Source organism: Podarcis tiliguerta (genome assembly GCF_965153285.1).
Source record: "Podarcis tiliguerta genome assembly, chromosome: 3".
NCBI lineage: Eukaryota > Metazoa > Chordata > Lepidosauria > Squamata > Lacertidae > Podarcis > Podarcis tiliguerta.
The window spans coordinates 30,267,924-30,288,036 of NC_139536.1; the positions used below are offsets into that span (position 1 = coordinate 30,267,924).

At 43.3% G+C, this 20,113-nt stretch overlaps 1 protein-coding gene across 1 annotated transcript; it reads left to right on the plus strand.

Annotated features, from left to right (window-relative positions):
* Positions 1–12,855: 12,855 nt before the first annotated feature.
* Positions 12,856–19,749, plus strand: DEGS1 (delta 4-desaturase, sphingolipid 1). The gene is made up of 3 exons (XM_083434550.1): positions 12,856–12,993; positions 16,502–17,244; positions 18,602–19,749. Exons 1-3 carry the CDS (start codon positions 12,912–12,914, stop codon positions 18,746–18,748), a joined length of 972 nt encoding a protein of 323 aa, XP_083290676.1. The 5' UTR covers positions 12,856–12,911; the 3' UTR covers positions 18,749–19,749.
* The last annotated feature ends 364 nt before the right edge of the window (positions 19,750–20,113 follow it).

Genomic DNA, 20,113 nt, shown 5'->3' on the forward strand with positions numbered 1-20,113 from the left:
AACACTCACTTCTGGGTTTGTGGCGTTCAGGAGCCAGAACTTTCAACTGCTAAGGCGTTTGTCAACCAAGGTACGACTGTACTTGTTTGCATTTGCATTTTAACTCATCAGTGCAAGGATTTATGCTTGTGCAACAGAATTCCCCACTTGCACCATGCACCCTCCCCAAATCTGCTCTAGAGGGTTGAGGGAACACCCTAGAATGTTTAGGGGGCACGTGGGTGGGGGAGAACATTCCAATGTGAAAGCAGAAATCCTTGCACTAGCAGATTATTCCCTTACTGCTGCTTTGAATGCAACCCATTGCTGCTAGCTTTTTCAGGAAGCTTACTATTTTGCCAGGTGGCAAAAGACACACAGCAGTGAGACCAGATAGACTTCCCTGGAGATAATATGCCAGAGGTCTGGTGCTATGATGGAGGAGGCTGTGCCCCTCATGGCTCACTGCTAGGTTTGTCATTTGAAGCAGCGATGCGCCCAGCTGGATCTCTGATGTTCACAGGAGGAGGAAAATACGGGAGAACCTGGTTCTTGATAATACCTTTCAAAGCCCTTAGCAGTTTAGAATCTAGGTAAGAATCAGAGCCTTTCAGTGAGATTGCAACTAGACAAGGTAATGAAAATTAGACCACAAGAATTATATACTTTGTTCAGCAAAGCCTGCTGCAATAGCCTGAGGGGGGTGTTTGAAACTGACCACCATTTCTTGACATACTTCTATGACAAATGCTGTCAACACTAGAGAGAGCAGTACATTCAGTGCATATGCAGTGGCCTCTTTAGCATCATAAATATATGGAGTGCCTATATGGATATGTAATAACATTGTAAACACTTCAGAGCACAGACTGTGGTTATTGCAATCTAAATTACCAGCAGCAGGTAATCAAAATGTGTTTTCCATATCATGTTCCTCTCCCTTCTTTTCCTGAGGAACATGGCCTCCTTCAGTTTCAAACCCACACAAATGAAATCCCTGTTCTTTTAAAAAGCTTTTCTACTAAGGGCAGGTCCTTAGTGATGCTAAAGTAGATGTGGACAACCCTTGGTCACATTTCATGTAGGTGTTGGGAGCCTAAAAGAAGAGGAGGGCAGGAGGGGGGTGGGACCTGACAATGAAAGGAGATGGAAGAAAAGGACTTGGTTAAGAGTGGCCTGTCCCTCCCCAGGCAATCTGAAGAACAGGGAGGAAGAGGTAAGTATGTGTGTGTGTGTGTGTGTGTGTGTGTGTGCAGAGAGAAAGAGATGTTCTGACCACTGCTGGTATTCAGCCACTGGCAGATTACAGAAAAAGTGTACCCCACCTCAGCCAGTGTGGTGTAGTGGTTAAGAGTGGTAGTCTCGTAATCTGGGGAACCGGGTTTGCTTCCCCACTCCTCCACATGCAGCTGCTGGGTGACCTTGGGCCAGTCACACTTCTCTGAAGTCTCTCAGCCCCACTCACCTCACAGAGTGTTTGTTGTGGGGGAGGAAGGGAAAGGAGAATGTTAGCCGCTTTGAGACTCCAGGTAGTGATAAAGCAGGATATCAAATCCAAACTCTTCTTATGCTAAAGATCAAGAGTGAATATGCAATGCATATGTTCAGTATGGATGGCTATTCAGAAATGTGTCATAAGTTACAGCTGGAGGTCATCAAAGTGGTATACAAGATAAAAACAGGAAAAAACACTAAACCCAATTTCTAAAAGTAGTAACATAATTTCTAGAAAGCAATAAAACCATATCTACAGATACGTGGTATTACATGTGCATGTGAAGTTCACATTTTGCATATTTTCATGAAACTGACGGATGCCAAAAATATTCATAAAGTTAAAACCTAGAATTAGCTGTCTGTTATCTGTTTGTAGTAATTCTGTATGATGCGCCTTGCGCGTGTTCTTGTTTGCAGGAAATGCTGCATTGGAAAGATAGGTTGCTTGTAAAAAACAACATCAGTCTGGCTGAGAGAGACTGCATACAAACCATGTATTTAAAAAAATATTCCCCACCCCTCCAAGAATCCTGGGAACTGTAGTTTGTTAATTGTGCTGGGAATTAGAGCTTTGTGAGTTCCCAGGATTCTTGGAGCTTTAAATGTATGGTGTATACACAGCCTGAAGAAAACTTAACCCATTCATAGGAAAGACCAATAGAAAGAGAAGGGAGGCAGAAAAAATGATAACATGGCATAAAACCAACCACTGGCCTGTGAACAAATATGAATGGGTGTATTTTATACATTTTTTGTGCTTTTTAAATACACCCCCCCACACCATTTACATCATAGATATACAGAATCTTGTAAACTAGATGCCAAGGGGGGAAAACAAATTTATTTCAACTTTGTACTGTCTGTTGTGGTCATATTGCCAAATCCATTTCGAAACATCTGTTTGAATTTGACAACCCAGCTCTCTCTTCCCAACTATTTTGATAGGTGCAGAACAATATATGAGCTTCCTCAATAAACTCTTCTGATTTTCAGTAATTTCAGTAAAAAAAAGATACTGTAAAAATATTTCTGCTTCTCTTTCATACAGTGCGAATGCTTCTGCTAAGGTGGTATCTGCTGTGACAGATGCACGAATAATGGAAAAACAAAGCATGCTTTCATCTTGAGAACTATTGTTCTACTTGCATTGAAATGTGTGCAGATTTAAGTGATGAAGGCTGGAATGTTAAACATGCTTCATAGAGAGTAAGCCCCACTAAACTCTGAGAGCTTGATCTCTGAGTAAACATGCTTAAGATTGCTTTGGAAAACTTCCAGTTAATTGACTAAGATGTTTCGAGTCAGGTGACACATTATTCTCGAGAGGCTGTGGCAGTGTATTTAGAGCACTCTGGCCTGGATCAAAATACCCATGAAAATTATTCCAGTCTGATGTATTTTAGGTTCTCCCCCGCCAATAGCGTTCCCCCATTCACCAAAGACACTGGTTTTAAGCATACATGGAAAAGGTAGGGAATTTCTACTTTTCTACCACTCTTTAAACATCCTGTTCATAAATGCAACCGGACAGGATAAATAAGACATTTTAGTAGATAAATTAAGAAAAAAGATGTCAATACTGTAATGCAGGGGTCAGCAAACTTTTTCAGCAGGGGGCCGGTCCACTGTCCCTCAGACCTTGTGGGGGGCCAGACTATACTTTGAAAAAAAATATGAACAAATTCCTATGCCCCACAAATAACCCAGAGGTGCATTTTAAATAAAAGGGCACATTCTACTCATGTAAAAACACGCTGATTCCCGGACTCCACGGGCCAGATTTAGAAGGCAGTTGCGCTGGATCTGGCCCCTGGGCCTTAGTTTGCCTACCCATGCTGTAATGTTTCATGTGAAAAAGAATGCAGTTCTTCCTTTGTTATGATACCCAGAAAAGATGCTTCCACTTTGTAACAGTAGACTGTCTTCTTGAGAATTTAAGGATCATGGAAAATAAACCCTTAAACTTGATATCATTATGTCCTCAGTCCCACCACATTCATCTATTTCTGCTATAATCAGTAATTTCTCTGTCACAACAAATCTGGTATGACACGTGCAAATTTACTCAGAAGCAAGTTCCACTGAGCTCAATGGGAGCTTCTCACTAGTTAGCGTGCATAGAATTGCAGCCTTAGCCTTCAAGGTGCTACCAGACTGTTTGTTCTTTTTATCTGTCTGTAGCCTCTGGAATTTGTAGATAAATAACTTTTTATCTAGGTGACCATATACGCAATTCTGGTGAAAGATGGAATATTGCCCATCTACTTAGTGTAAACATTCAGGCCTCTTTAGGCAAGTTTGTTTTTCCTACAATTTAGGACATGTAGAAACCTCTTGAGATCAGCAGTGTTGGTTACCTGACAAGGTGGTAACTGTTAAAAATGCACTGTTTAACTCAACAAACAGGCTTTAAAGCTTTTGTGGACTACAGCTCACTACATCAGATGCTATTTCATGGCATATGCCACAAGATAATGATGCTTTTGCTGCAACTGACAGACATGTCTATTCCATTGGAAGTCTTCATTTAACTAGCACAGATAAGTGCTTTTTGAATTGGCTGTGAGTAGGAAGGGATACTAATCAATATGCTAACTATTTTGCTTCAATTTTGTGTGTTAATAGGAACAGATATACTTGGGGCAACATACAAGGAAACAGTTAGGTTTGATTTTGGGCGGAATATTTACCCAGCTCAATTTTTTTACCCAGTAGATGTTGTTCCATAGGTTGCCTCACTTCCTTGTGTGGCAAGTTATTATTTGCCAGCGTCAGTACACTTCCTTTAGCCATTCCTAGATGATTAAATCTCATTTCTATTATAATGGAGTGTATGCTGCGTTAGGGGAGGGGTAGTATCTCTGGCAGGGACGCGGGTGGCGCTGTGGGTAAAACCTCAGCGCCTAGGACTTGCCAATCGCATGGTCGGCGGTTCGAATCCCCGCGGCGGGGTGAGCTCCCATCGTTCAGTCCCAGCTCCTGCTCACCTAGCAGTTCGAAAGCAACCTTAAGTGCAAGTAGATAAATAGGTACCGCTTTATAGCGGGAAGGTAAACAGCGTTTTCGTGTGCTGCGCTGGTGCTGGCTCGCCAGATGCAGCTTCGTCACGCTGGCCACATGACCCGGAAGTGTCTGCGGACAGCACTGGCTCCCGGCCTCTAGAGTGAGATGAGCGCACAACCCTAAAGTCTGTCAAGACTGGCCCGTACGGGCAGGGGTACCTTTACCTTTAGAAGAAGAAGAAGAGTTTGGATTTGATATCCCGCCTTTCACTCCCTTTAAGGAGTCTCAAAGCGGCTAACATTCTCCTTTCCCTTCCTCCCCCACAACAAACACTGTGAGGTGAGTGGGGCTGAGAGACTTCAAAGAAGTGTGACTAGCCCAAGGTCACCCAGCAGCTGCATGTGGAGGAGCGGGGACGCGAACCCGGTTCCCCAGATTACAAATCTACCACTCTTAACCACTACACCACACTGGCTCTCACACTGGCTTTACCTTTACAGTTCCCATAAGTGTAGCGACTATAACTGCTTTGATGGCCCGATGAGGTTTCCCTCAACCCGTTGCATTTATATCGTTATGAGTTTGTGGGTGCCAGGCCTTTACCTAGTATCTCTGGTGGGGGACATGTCATGCTCCTTCTGGGGTAGTTTGACCACCTTTGGTCCCCACCCTGCACTCAGCTCTCACCTGGGTTAGGTGAGTTAGGGACTTCCCCTGCATGCGAAGACAGGCTCCAGAGGATTGAGCAGACAAGACCAATAGCGGGTCCAACTGTCAAGAAGGCGGTTTCTGCACCTGTTGTAGAGGGGAGTGAAGGGCAGATGGGCTTCGTCAACCTGGGAAGGTAGCCCATCTAGGAGAAGCAAAACTGATCCTAAACCTTTGCTGCTTTGCCGGATATCTTAGGAAGAAGAAAAGGTTAAGGAGCAAATCCTTCACAGATCCAGAATGGAGTCCCTAAAATGGTTTGAGTGGCGCCTTGTACACCTTCTTCTGGCAACTCCTGCAGCCAAGCTGGTGCCAAATGTATTGCTCTGCTTTTCTTTGGTCCACATTAGTGAGGCTGAATGGGTGGTCTGGTCAGCTGGGCAGCCCAGGACCTCCATACACACTTCCTAGGCTTGCGCCCCTGGGAGGTCACTTTGGTGCTGCTAATGCAGTGGTTTGACTTTACCCCTGGAGGCACACTCCAGTGTCCCCTGAGACAGATGGATACCAACAAAAAATAATTATAATGATCTAACATGTGCCAGCAACATAATTCCACAGTATGTATTATTTCTCATTTCCTCCCTGTGCTTATAAAGAAAGCAGTAAAGAAAGTGATTGTTCCTATTTGACCATTAAGTCTTTCTCAGATTACCACTTCTGGTGCAAGAAATGTCTAGTGATTGCTGTTTTGTGTTTTTCTGCTTCCTCACATCCCCTTCAGGGGATAGAAAGGTTCAGCCTTACTCATGAGGCAACTCTTGAAGGGATGGAACCAAAGCTCTCTCCCATACTCCACCACCATGTGATGTGTTTGGACAAGATAATCCAATGATATAATCAGACTACTTCCAACTATTTGAATAGTAGTTAAAAATTGGCAACAGGTAATAAACGCTGCAAAATTAAGAGATTTAAGTTTAGACCTGATCTGTTTTATTTAGAACACATACCATTCTCTAGCATGGTTGGCCCTTTTATAGGAAAGTCTGAGACCATTGTTTCTCCATACAAGTTGTTGTTGTTGTTGTGTTGTTGTTGTTAATGCTCCACTTTTCCCCCTGACAGGCAGATTACAGATAAAAATAAGAACAGCTAAAAACATAGAACATAGTAGGGGAGGGTGGAGTAAGCAGGTGGCAGAAAGAATGGAAATATTGGGGTGGGGTGGTGGAAACTCCAAAAAATTGAGGTTGCAGAATGCGCAAAAAAGTATGCATTTCCTACAAAAGTGACGCAAAACACTCGATTCCTGAGTATGCTAAAGCTATCCAATGAAGCTGGCACAATATTTTGCACCAGTCCTGTTCCCAGGAACATTGTGAAAGAGTGGTACATGTGGCTGAGCCCTGGGTTTTCTACTCCCTCTGCCCCTTTGAAAACGAATGAAAAAAAATCTTCATTTGTTCATAATCTCATATTAGTTTCCCAGAGGCATCTAAATTAGAATATGCAAACTTTAAGCAAATATGTGCTTAAGTATTTTTAAGTACCTAGTCATGCTCCGGCCTCTTCCACAGAATTTATTCCAGGGCAGTTTATAAGGTTGTTTTTAAAAAAATATTGTGTGACAGTAAGGAAAAGAAGACAAGATTTAGGAACGGATCTTAGCAAAATCTTAGCGCCTCATTGCAACAGAAGAGTGAATGGAATAGAGATGTACAGCAGGGAAGTAGGATGGAATGTTGGGTGGAGTTAAAATGAGATATAGGCAGAGAAATTAGAAACTTGAATGGAGGGTTGATGTGGGAGCCAGAGAAGGGCTGAAGGGAAAAACAACAAGTGTGACACATAGTTAAAGTCCATTAAGAAAGATTAGGATAATCAATCTGGTTAGGTCAGGAAGCTAAGAACCCTGTAGGGAAGGAGTTTGTGGGTGGCACTGTGGTCTAAACCACTGAGCCTCTTGGGCTTGCCGATCAGAAGGTCGGTAGTTTGAATCCCCACAACAGGGTGAGCTCCCATTGCTCTGTCCCAGCTCCTGCCAACCTAGCAGTTTGAAAGCACGCCAGTGCAAGTAGATAAACAGGTACCACTGCGGCAGGAAGGTAAATGGCCTTTCTGTGTGTTCTGGTTTCCGTCATGGTGTTCCATTGCGCCAGAAGTGGTTTAGTCATGCTGGCCACAGGACCCGAAAAGCACCGACTCTTTCGGCCTGAAAGTGAGATGAGAATCGCAACCCATTGTTGCCTTTGACTGGAATTAACCATCCAGGGGTCCTTTACCTTTACCCTACTTAATCTGGATGTAACATTTCTTAAGTAATTACCTGTTTGTGTTTTTAACAGTCCATGTTGCAGTTTGGGTGGATTCCAGGGTGCATATATCTCACCCCATCTGACCTGTGTCGATACACTTGAGTAGGGCTACAGAGAGAGACCAGCTGCTCTCTATATGTCAATAGGTGGCGGCAGCAAGTATTTTGAGGGAAGTTTGGGCTCAGTTGAGTAGCTGAGGGCCTTACAGATGAGGATCCAGGGTCAGCCTCTAGCAGAAAACCTACTGAACCTCACATTGATCCCAAACATCACTGGGCTTTTAAACTCCCCCCCCCCCAATATGGGAAGGTTCTCAACTCAGTGGTAGAGCATATGCTCTGTATGCAGAAGCCCTCAAGTTCAATTCACACCATCTCTACGTAGGGCTGAGAGAAACTCATGTCTGAAAGGCTGAATACTGAGTTAGGTGGATGAGTGCTCTGACTCTGAATAAGGCACCTTCCTATCTTCCTATAATTGATCCTAAGAGCAGTGTCTGGCACTTGTGGAACGCAATTAATGCAGTATGGAAAGAAGAAAATCATTTCAAAATTGAATGTACCTACGTACACACTTTTAAAACTATTGCAAAACCAAACTATATTTAAAATGGGACATATCTATTCAACCTATGCATTAATGACTAAGATAAATTCCAATACTAAACCTCATTTCCAACCCTTCCTTATCCCTGTTTTCAATGACCAGGTGGATGGAACTGTGCATCACTGAAACATACGCTGCTGGGGGAAACTGACCTCTGAGAGAACTAGAGTCCTGAACGGTGGTATATAAGCTGTTAAATATTTTCACAAAGGAATTCTCCAGAGCTAGCACATGGCAAATAATCAACACAATTATTAAAGATACTATTCCACAGGTGTACATTTAATAGGGTGAAGCATCCATTCACTGCAAAATATTCCTAAATATTTAGAGGAAAGTGTATTCTATTCATCACAGTGATACCTGGTCCCTAAAAATATTGCTATATCATATCCAGACTAATCAGTGCTGCTAGAATAACAAATGCATTAGTACAGTGCCTATTTTAACGAGTGATTTCCTGAAAACTCAAATAACAGGAAATTGGAAATAATGGTTTTGTAGCGCTGACTTTTTCTTTTGCAGATTGTTAAATGGAAAACAGCATAAGAATATAGTTATTCTGCAGCAGAGAAGAAAGACATACCTATTTTAGTTGTCTACTTCCTAACTTCATTGGGAAAAATAATTTATGAATTTTCCTATCTGCTGTGTTAGAATTAATTTTCTTCAAAGAAAGTATAGTTCTGAAACTGTAGCTTCTCTGAATTAACAAATATGTTAACAGTAATCTTATTTTCACTTATTAACAGAATAACAAATGCAGAGAAAGAATACAGGAAAAGGAATTTTAAGAATAAACCCCAACAAAAATAGGGTTGGAAGGGGTTTTTTTGCAAATCTTTTTAGTTTCTGGGTAATATTTTCTTCATGGTTGCACATTTTTATGTATTTGCCTAAGCTGTGTTTGCCTTCCAATGGACTGTGTATCTGAAATACATGGCTATCCCTCATCATTTGCAATGTAAGTTGCATGTTCTAGGTTACATATTCTGTTATTATTTTTTATTGTTTAAAAGCGTTAGTCTTACATGGCTGCTGTGAGCTTAGCCATAGTTTGCTTAGTGTTGCATCTGAACCCAGGGCTCATGGTTTATTTTGTTCCAGACAAGCCATGAGCTGTAGCCAAGGTTTGTTAATGACTTGTTGCTCATGCTTTACCTGGGGAAGATAAACCATGATATTGCGTTTAGACATAACGCTAAGCCAAACCATGGCTTTGCTTACAGCAGTGTAGCAGCAGGAGGACAGAAAGAGGAGCAAAGTAGCTGTGAGCTTCCTTCTGGAAGTCCATGTTTGTTCATTTGTGCTAAGCCATAGTTTGGCTTCATGTCATAAGCAAATGAGGCTGGCATGTGCCATCTGCTGTCTTTGCACCAGGCAGGCAAGTTGCCATGTGGTCTGCACAAATTTCACATATCTATGTCTCCCATGATCAATTGACTCACACGGTACTAGGAGCCCTTCCTCCACTCCCTACAATATACAAGTGGATATCCGTGTGTGTCCCCCATGGAATAGGTCTCTTTTAATGGATCATTTCCTCCAGCCCTTCCCTGAGGCCCACATTTTTTGTGATAACCAAGGAGCAATCAACCTGTGAGTGAGATAGGGCTATCATGTCCCTGAAGGCTTTGTTCAGCAACCTCTCAAAGCTTCTGCAGCGGATAGTCATCATGCCTCTTTGCTTTCTACCTGCATAGCTGTCACTGTTATTTGCTCAGTTTGTTTACTTAGGACTGGTAAGATTTATTCCAGGCAATACTTTGATTAGATGAAGTGAAATAAGAGGTGGGGGCAATATATCATGCAGTGGTTACTTATTAAGTGCCCCTTATTTTAAGTAAGGGCTCTTAATTTTGTTAATAGGATTCTGGTACAAACTAGAAAAAGATAGGTTTATTTGAGCCAAACTGAAGTAAGCAGGACTTTTTTACCCTGTCCCCCCCCCCAAATTGTGTTTTTTAAAGGTTTTCTTGGGTGAAAAAGTACATACATTGTCTCCATTTTCAGATCATAAAGTTCTTTCTGCAGATAAGTTATATTCAATGTGAGATTTTACTACTGTATACAGTATAAAGTTGGAGGAGACAAGAGGAGGGGGGAGAGAAGGGGGGCCTTCTATAAATGGTTAAGCCCTTATATGTTTGGTGTGATTCCTATGTGTACAGCTTTATGTTAGCAGAGATGGATTGTGCGGCATATTTATTTCAGGGGAAATGAACAGCACATTACTTGCAATGATTCCAGACCTGCTCAGCTTGTGATGTGCCCAAGCCAATTCCTCAAGTTTTGCTATCCAAGGCATGCAGCTGAAATAGGTTTTTGAGACCCTAATATACAGGGCCTGTGTTTCATCTTGGATGTGCAAGTCTGTTCTATGCATATACCACATTCTTCTAGGAAATCTCCATATACTTCATCAGGTGTGAAGAACACACAAGTGTTCAGTTGTGTGCACTGGTAAATAAGTGGACACATGTGCTTGTTACATGTGACATAGCACGTTCAATGCGCTGTTGGTTTTCTTTACGGATGCCATCTCTCTCTGTGTGAAGCGACTTCGAGAAAGGCACACAACCAGCCTTTTATAAACGGTACTGTTTCTCCCTCATTCTAGAACATTACAGCACAATGAATGCTGTCTCAGAATTCCATCAAAACACAGGTACATGCCACGTTTAACATTTTGAACAGGTAGTCCAAGTTAATTGCTCTGTGCCTAGAGGGACTGGTTTGACTGTACAAACAAACCAAACAGTGGCTTGGAGTGGCAATGTTTTTAGGTGCACTAAAGAAGCAGCATGCAATCCATGAGGCTATGCAGGGCCCATTGTAATGACACCAAGACTGCTGAAGTCAAACTTTCAGATTGTGTGGTAGAGCTGATTGGGGGCCTCAATTGTTTTGGCCAGCCCTGCTTATGTAACCAGATGCAAGCATGTTCAAGGTTCCTACACCTTGAAAAGTTCCTGTAGAAAAATTGTGTGCGTGTGAAGGAGGGCAAATGTATCCCCAGACAAGTAGTTCCTTCCATTCCTCTGCCCCCCTCCATTGCTGGAACCCTGTATTACTTGAAAGAATTACACTGCTTTTTCTTAATTATCACCTATTTCTCTAAGCAATTTTCAGTGGGCTTACTTCTGTCTGTCAGGGATAGATAAAACTGGAGTACAGAAGAGAATTTAAAATTTCAACAGACTCAATAGAACTTCCAAGAAAATATGTGTAGGATGGGAGAGTTCATGTGAGATATGCCTTTATTTTTCTTTTAGACATTTACAAGTGGGACAAAGCTTTTGAAAATACAAATTAAAGATAAAGCAAAACAAAACAGATGTGAAAGGTAAGTTAACATAACATAACAGGCTGCACCACTGGTCAATATTTACATTGCGATGTGTCTTCCAGATCTGAGCTACAACTGCTTCTGCAGTCCAGAGTAAACGACTCAACAATTCTTTATGATTACGAACTAAATTTCTATCCACAAACATATTGAACATCATGAATGCTGGAGATGATATATCCATTGACCAGTAATCGCACAAATCTCTTAGCATACCAACTCCCAAAACACTTGTACCTGGGGACAATCCATCACATATGGAAGTATATGTACCAACCATACCACAACCTCTCCAACATATAGGATAAGCATTAGGGTTTATCTAATGGGACGTGGGTGGCGCTGTGGTTTAAACCACTTTGCCGCTTGCAAGATCAGCAGTTTGAGGCCCGCAGCAGGGTAAGCTCCTGTTGTTCGTCAATCAAACTTTTTGATTATTTACCGTGTGTGTGTGTGCATAATTAAATTTGTATGCTGCTCTTCATCTGCAGATCCCAGGGGTATTTAACGATATAAAAATACAAGATAAAAAAACAAGAAGTTCGTTAAGTTTCTTGGCGATTTGTACCCCTAAAATACTGAAAAATGGTGCACACTTACTTGCAAGGTAGGCATGCCCAGAATTGAGATAGAGATGAAGTGCACCCAGCAGCGGCTTCTGCTACTGCAGCTGCGAGACAAGAAGTCCTTCCCCGGGGGAGTTTCCTTTCGGGGCTGACTTTCGAAGCCATATAGGGCAAGAGAAGGTCCCAAGCTGAACCTGTGGCTTAGCAGCGCGAAACCTTTAGGGGCGCCATTGCAGACGCCGAGAGAAACGTTGAGGAGCAGTTCTCAAAAGTGCGGAGTTGTTTTCTGGTGGTGAAAGAAGTTTGGAAACGGAGGCAGGAAAGAGGATAAAAAGCAGACGTGGCTGTCTGTCTTCTGAAACTCAGCCGGGCCTCCTCTTGTCTCTCGCTCCCAACCTTCAGGGAGCTAACCGACTTTCGTGACTGAAACGGCAGCCTTCCTCCTCCGCGTCACTGGCTCCTTCAGCCCTACTTCACTTCACCAAATTAATAACGTACTATTATGGGGACGCAAGTATAAATTACAATAAATGTCAGCGGCAGTTCACGGCGTCGTGTTATAATCAAGGCTAGCGTGGTTAACATAAAGGTGCTTCCACGGCGTTTGAGCGGGGAGAGAGAAACGCGCACAAAGAAGGAGGGCAAAGCCCATATTCGAAAACCTCAATTCTAACTGCCCCCCCCCGCACCCCGCCTCCTCCTCCAGACGCGGCTGCTAATCTGCTTCCGTGACGTCGCCGCTCATGGCAGCCAATGAGCGTGTGCTAAGGGGGACCTGGTACCGGCGGGAGGGGCGGGAGCTCCTCCTCCTCCTCCTCTTCTTCTAGATGAGAAGCAGCAGCAGCAGCAGCCTCGGCCGAGCAGCGGATTGCTGGCAGAGGCGTCTGGAGGGGTCGGACGTAGCAGGCCGAGGAGAGGCGACGGGGCTGGGTCCGCGGAAGAGCCATGGGGAACACCGTGGCTCGGGAGGATTTCGAGTGGGTTTATACGGACCAGCCGCACGCGGACCGGCGCAAGGAGATCCTAAGTAAGTGCGCACTTTCGCCGCCGCTCCCCTTTTGGTCTCGTCTTCCTCTCTCCCCCCCTTTTCGCTGCGATGCCTTTTTTGGGCGAAGGCGCTCGAGTCCTCCTCCTTCCCGCTCCTTGGCTCCCGAGGAGGCCGGGCGTGGCGGGCAGACGCCTCCCGGTCTTGCTCCCGGCCTCCGCCCTTGGCGCCCCGCACCGACGCCTCTTGTCTTCGGAGGAGGAAGCCCCGACTTTGGCTTTCTCGGCGGAATTCCCCACCCGGCCGACGGCGCTCCCTCCTTTGGGTCTTGGGTGATGGGAAGAGGAGTTCCCAGGGTTGGAGGGGAGCGAGCTGCCAACATCTGGAGAGACGCAGTGCGTCACATCCGAAGGCCTTGGGTCGGCCACCCGCTACAGCACGTTGCTGCTTCCCTTTCCCTTGTCCCCCCGCACGCCGCTTTTTCTCTTTTCAGTTTCGAAATCTGCCTGCGCATAATATGCGGGGAGGTGGTTCAGAGCGACCTTGCTTAACTGAGGACTTCGCTATGCCCAGCTGGTGCTTGGTGGCAGCCAAACAGGCTTTGAAATGGTTTTCGCAGGGTGCAGTGCTTTTGCCAACATGAAGTCTGATGGGATCTTTAGATAAAAAGAGGTACAGTGGTACCTCAGATTACATACGCTTCAGGTTACATACGCTTCAGGTTACAGACTCATCTAACCCAGAAATAGTACCTTGGTTTAAGAACTTTGCTTCAGGATGAGAACAGAAATCGTGCAGCAGCAGCAGCAGGAGGCCCCATTAGCTAAAGTGGTGCTTCAGGTTATGAACAGTTTCAGGTTAAGAACGGACCTCCAGAACGAATTAAGTACTTAACCCGAGGTACCACTGTATATAAATCGGAATAAATGCTGATGATGGTGGTTTTCAAATTTCCTACCGGCAGAGGACACTCCCCGTCTCTCCATCTTTGATTCTTACTTTTGGAGCTCTCATCTGTTTCCTGTTTCCAGGGAACATTCTAAGGTGGACTTTTGATGTGTAGGACTGGGTAGGCCTACTAGACCTAGATATTGCCATGGCAAATGTGGTAGTAACTTGGAACGTCCAAACATTCTGTGGGTTGTGAGAGAAGATAAAAGAAAGGGAGAAGTTGTTCTTCATACCCTGCCCTCAGTGATGTGCTCCAAGTGTACCCTGACTAAAATATACTCCCACGATGAAGGGTGTGGAAAGGACAGAATCTTCTTTTACTGTATAATAGAGTGTGGGTTTAATTCCTCGGTCAGCTACTAGCTTTTCAGTAGGCTGTCTCTCTATGAAGGAATGGATGGCTGTAGTCTGGTTTGCAGGCACAATTTAAAATGGTCTGCCAACAGGTTGCAAGAGAGGTCACTTTACTTTTGCCACTGGCATTCTGTAGCTGGATTTAGCCAAGTGAGTGAAGTTGCTCAACCATCTCAGTTTCTTGGTGGAGGGAAAGTGAGGTAGACCCTGTCGCTGTATTTGGAAGCTCAGGTTTTAGGTTGATCGTAGAGGTTTCTTTCACATGCCAAGGTGTTTGATACTCTTGGTTAGCAAATGAGAAGGTAGGAGACTGGGGTGGCCCTGAGCATTATTAAACAGCATGCTTCTAGCCCTTTTGGTTCCTGAGAAGCATCAGTAGGAGACAACGATCAAATTATACACTAAAAATGCCATTCACAAGTGCACATGTCTCTTTCTATTTCCTTTGTCTCTAAAAAAATCAGACTCCTGGTGTACAAACCTATTATGCAACTGTATATGCAAATATAAACTTCAACTTATTTTAGTAGCAGGGCAGTCCAATTTTTCATACCAAGAAGGAGTATTTTGACATGGAACCAGTGGGCTGTTCACTGCCTTGGTGTGCAGGGGTATCCTCACATTGCCTTCCCAAAGCTGGCTAAGGGAGGCACTGGGCTTTGAGAAGGAGGCACAAGGCTCTGGCAGGGTCCTAGAGCCCACCTAGGTAAAGGGTAAAGGGACCCCTGACCATTAGGTCCAGTCGTGGCCGACTCTGGGGTTGCGGCGCTCATCTTGCTTTATTGGCTGAGGGAGCCGGCGTACAGCTTCCGGGTCATGTGGCCAGCATGACTAAGCCGCTTCTGGCGAACCAGAGCAGCGCACGGAAACGCCGTTTACCTTCCCACTGGAGCGGTACCTATTTATCTACTTGCACTTTGACAGTGCTTTCGAACTGCTAGGTGGGCAGGAGCAGAAACCTAGCAACGGGAGCTCACCCTGTCGCGGGGATTCAAACCGCCGACCTTCTGATCAGCAAGTCCTAGGCTCTGTGGTTTAACCCACAGCGCCTCCCGCGTCCCTATGACAAATGTCCCTATAAGAGCCCACCTACCTCTTTCCAAAAGGTTAAAAAGTGCTAACTAGGCTTTGGGAAGGAGGTGGGACAGGAGGGCTCAAGGACCCTGCAAGAGCCCTTATGTCTCCTTCCCAAAGCCCTGCACCTTGCTTACCTTGTTTTGGGAGAGTGGGGGGTGGGGAGAGAGTAAAATGTTGCTGAGGGCTGCCATAAAAGCCACTTTGGACCATCCAGTTCTGCTATGTGAAATCGTCTTCTACAGAATCAATATTTTTTTCTTGTGCAGAATAGAGAGCCTCTGGGTTGCTTGTATCACTTGAAGACCCTCTGTTAGACACAGAGGGTGGCTTCAACTACATTTTACCCACAGTGGACCTATCAAAATTAATGAACACAACTAAGCTAGGTCCATCAACTTCAATGGGTCTACTATTCAGGAAACTTAGTTTGAGTGCCACCTAGAGTGTGGAATTTATGTTGGTGCTGAGGAGATTGCTCTTGTTAGTGTAAGCCTCTTTTTTGCTTGCATGATGAAACAATCTCCCTACTCCTCCCCCTGTGTGCTGTTCTGTGGGCTCTCCTGAATCCCCCTCCCCAAACAGTTTGGAGGGAGGAGAGAAAATGCTAGTGGGAGTTGTTGACCTGACTCCTGCCACAGCAACTGATGTCTTCAACATACTCATAAATACCACTCCCAATAACTTCATGTAGATACTAAATAGTATTGGGGACAAAATACTGTCCTGTGACACAACTGCTTATGGTGGACACACCTATAATCTCCTAATGCCATTCTCTGAATCCTGCTCTGTAATGAGTGGAGCCAATGTGAAATTGTACCCCAGCTCATGAAGATGATCCAAGAGTACAACATGGTCGATTGTATCAAAAGCCACTGAGAGATCAACAGGGTTACACTCCCCCTGTCCATCTCCTCTATCAGGGCAACTGAGGCTGATTCCATCCCCATACTGGGCCTGAACATTATGGCAGTGATGCTGTTGTTGTGCTTGTACTTCATTCATGTGGTTTTTACAGTAGACTGCAGAGTTGTACTAAAGCATCCTGTATGTATTCAAACTTTAACATGTATAGAATCCAATTATAAGACTCAATTGTGGTATGATCTTAAAAGAGTATTAGTCTATTGACAGCAGTTATTGAAACTTTCTCTTTTCCCCCTAACAGGTAAACATCCAGAAATAAAAACTTTGATGAAACCAGACTACAACTTGATCTGGATAGCTACACTGATGGTGCTTGCACAGCTAGTTGCTCTTTACCTAGTTAAAGATTTGGAGTGGAAATGGGTTATATTTTGGTCATATGTGTTTGGCAGTTGTCTTGATCATTCCATGACTCTGGCTATTCATGAGATTGCCCACAACAGTGCCTTTGGCAACTGTAAACCTCTGTGGAATCGATGGCTTGGAATGTTTGCCAATCTCGCACTTGGCGTCCCATACTCTGTATCCTTCAAGAGATATCACATGGATCACCATCGTTATCTTGGCGGTGAAGGAGTTGATGTGGACATTCCTCTTCCCATTGAAGGATGGTTTTTCTGTACCCGTATTCGAAAATTCTTTTGGATTATTCTTCAGCCCCTATTCTATGCTATTCGGCCTCTTTTTATTAATCCCAAACCAATCTCTCGACTTGAAATAATGAATTTGTCAATTCAATTTCTCTTTGATGTTATGGTATACTATGTCTTTGGAGTAAAATCACTTGTCTACCTGATAACAGCAGCTGTGCTTGGGCTAGGCTTGCACCCTATTTCAGGACACTTCATAGCCGAACATTACATGTTTTTAAAGGGACATGAAACATATTCCTACTACGGACCACTTAATAAACTTACATTCAACGTTGGCTACCATAATGAACACCATGACTTCCCTAATGTTCCTGGGAAAAACCTTCCACTGGTGAGTACATTATAGTGTGCATTTACAACTAGTTACTTTCCTGGAGTTAAGCTACTCCGTTTTAAATGAATGGATTGCTGGTATTCCACCACAGTGTGGTGATTTGCTGATGTAGGTTGGCAAATATATTAAGGCTGTAAATGTTGATTAAAGTGGTTTATCTTGATCCAAAGCATATTTTCAGACCAGTATTTAGAATCATAGCAATAGGCTAAACACAATACTTTGTGTCAACTAGAATATCTTATTACTTCAGACCAATGATATACTGTATATTCAGCTACTAAGACATTTATGGAGGTTGTTTAGCTGCAGAGATGTGGTCGTTGCTCCTAATGCTTAAAGCTCAGACACACCTGGATAGACTATTAATGTTGACTCCTTTGTACAGCCCCAAAGCTGACTCTGAAACATAACCTGTTACTTCTACAAAACGGCCTTAGTGCTTGTTTAATCTCCTCCTCTTCAAAGGAAAGATACTTTTTGTACCTGCTACCTGACTAGGAAGTTATGCAGTGAATGAATGTTGGATATTGCATGTATGACCGGTGCACTAAAGCTGCATTCTGTCTGCAGGTTTTTTAAAAGATTTTTTTTAAACCCCTCCTATTTTGGGTATATTAGTCATTTTAAGTAGAGAGTTGTTTGTCTTTGTTGTGCTTTAGGGATAAAAAGCACTGTCAAGTGATTGGCTCAAGAGTGGAAAACTGCTGGCCCCCTGCATTTGTGAGGTTGCAATTTCCATTCTGCCTTTGCAGGCATGACCAGTGACTAGGGATGATGGGAACTGTAGTAACATCTGGAAGACATCTGGAAGGCTCCCAATCCCTGCTTTAGATCTTTTAAAGTTGAAGAGGAATGTTTATTTTAAATTCATAATATTGTTTTTATCTAATTTATGTTAATATATCATTTATGTTCCTAAGTGGTGTACATAAAAACAAGCCATAGAAAATGGGACAATGAAAGAATACAAGGTATCATAAAACCTAATACTACAGTAAATATGTGAAGAACAAGGAAGTCTTGGTTGTGGGCTGGCAGTTCAGCAGGAAAGACTACCTGTCTAATCTCAGTTGGCATGGAGTTCCACAGCTTTGCACCCATCATGCTGAATTCACGGCTTCCAGTAGTTACTAGTTGTACAACTGAGCTACAAGGGACCTCCAACAGGGACTTCTCCAAAGATTGCAGAGGTCAAGCAAGGATATAAGGGATCAGGCAGCGTAGTTCTGTGGGTAGACTCATGTGCTTGGTATGTTAAAATGAGGTGGGGTTACTGCTTCCAAAACTGGCTATTTAATGTCCAGCTGACAAAACTTTTTTTCTGAATAACACTGGGTTTTTTTAATTGCAGCTGAAGAAAATGGCCCCTGAATACTATGATCATCTGCCACAGTATAACTCCTGGGCAAAAGTGCTTTATGATTTTGTGATGGATGACACTATCAGCCCTTATTCACGCATGAAAAGGCATTTAAAAGGTGAAGTGAAATTGGAGTGAAAAACAAATTCCTCTGCCGCCTCCAAGGACATAGACTCATGGAAGCTGCTACAAAGGTTTCGTTTGATCAGGATGTATTTGCTTTGTATCGTAACCTAGTCTGGACTATGAATATATATGGATTACAATCTAGAACAAGATCTCTGAATTAAAATATTGCTGGAAATAGAACATTCCAAGCTCTTTGCTTTATTTTGTATAATTAAAGTTTAAAATATAACTTGCTGTATGCGCAATGCTAGTATTAATGTTACATAATGTGTTTCAGTTGCTACTCACTCGAACATTGGATTGTTCTTCAGGCCATTAATGTACCAGTAGTGTATCTTGGTTATTTTGTACTTGCTGCCAAAACTTTGGCTCTTCAATGTTTTGCTGACAAAACATTAATTTCCAAATTAAATTGCAGAATTGTTTTAGTTAGTGTAGATGCTGGAAAAAAATGGCTGGCTGCAACTCCTTCTAAATTGAGGTATGTCTTGGCCAATCCAAGTGCTAACCTAACTGATGGATTTACAGTTGCTGCTATAAAGTTTATATCCATTAAATCATGCTAGTGTTCATGTAACTTCAAAATAGGGATATGCATGCCAACTTTTGACTGCTTATGCCCTACATTTCATTGAGCTAAATTATCATTTCCTGCAGAAGGCCCATTTCCCTGAGTATAGCTCTGCATTCCCTCTTTTCTGCATCTGTACAAAAGAGCTATGCCCTGCCTTCAAACTGATGCTTCTTTGCAAACAGACTAGATCTCCTGAAGTTTAGAAACAGAATAGTAGAGCCTACGTGTGTCGTGGTAACCATCTTGTGCTCTCTTAACTGGGCAAGAGCTGGAGTGTCGGTTGTTGACAGCAGGTAGCAAGTTTATAAAAGGTATAAAACATTGACTGCGAGAATGCAAGTACCTCCTACAAAGGAGTATATGAAAGCTGTTTTTTCTTTAAAAAAACAAACTCTTGGGCACTTGAATAAAGATGATATTAGTGAAGTTTAACAAATGTGTGGAATGTTCTTGAGGAAAGCAAATTCTGTCTGCTTCCTTATCTCTGGGAAGCAGAGGATTTTCTCGTGATTATGCAATGTTTTTAAAGCTGTGTCAAGGATATAGGCAGCACATTTATGCAACTTAATTAATGCCTTACACCTACAGATCCTTGCATGCAGCAATAAACTTGGTGCGCTGCAGTGAGGATCTTTTCAGTGTCAAGATCATTACTGGTGGATTAAAGTACAGATTTTGCGGGGGATTGTCTTGAGTCTTGCTTCAGCTATTTCATCCAAGATTATCTAGCCTCCCTTTGCTTTAGTCATACTTGTAAAACTGCAAGGTAAGGAACGTGCAATTTTTTAAAGCAAACATTC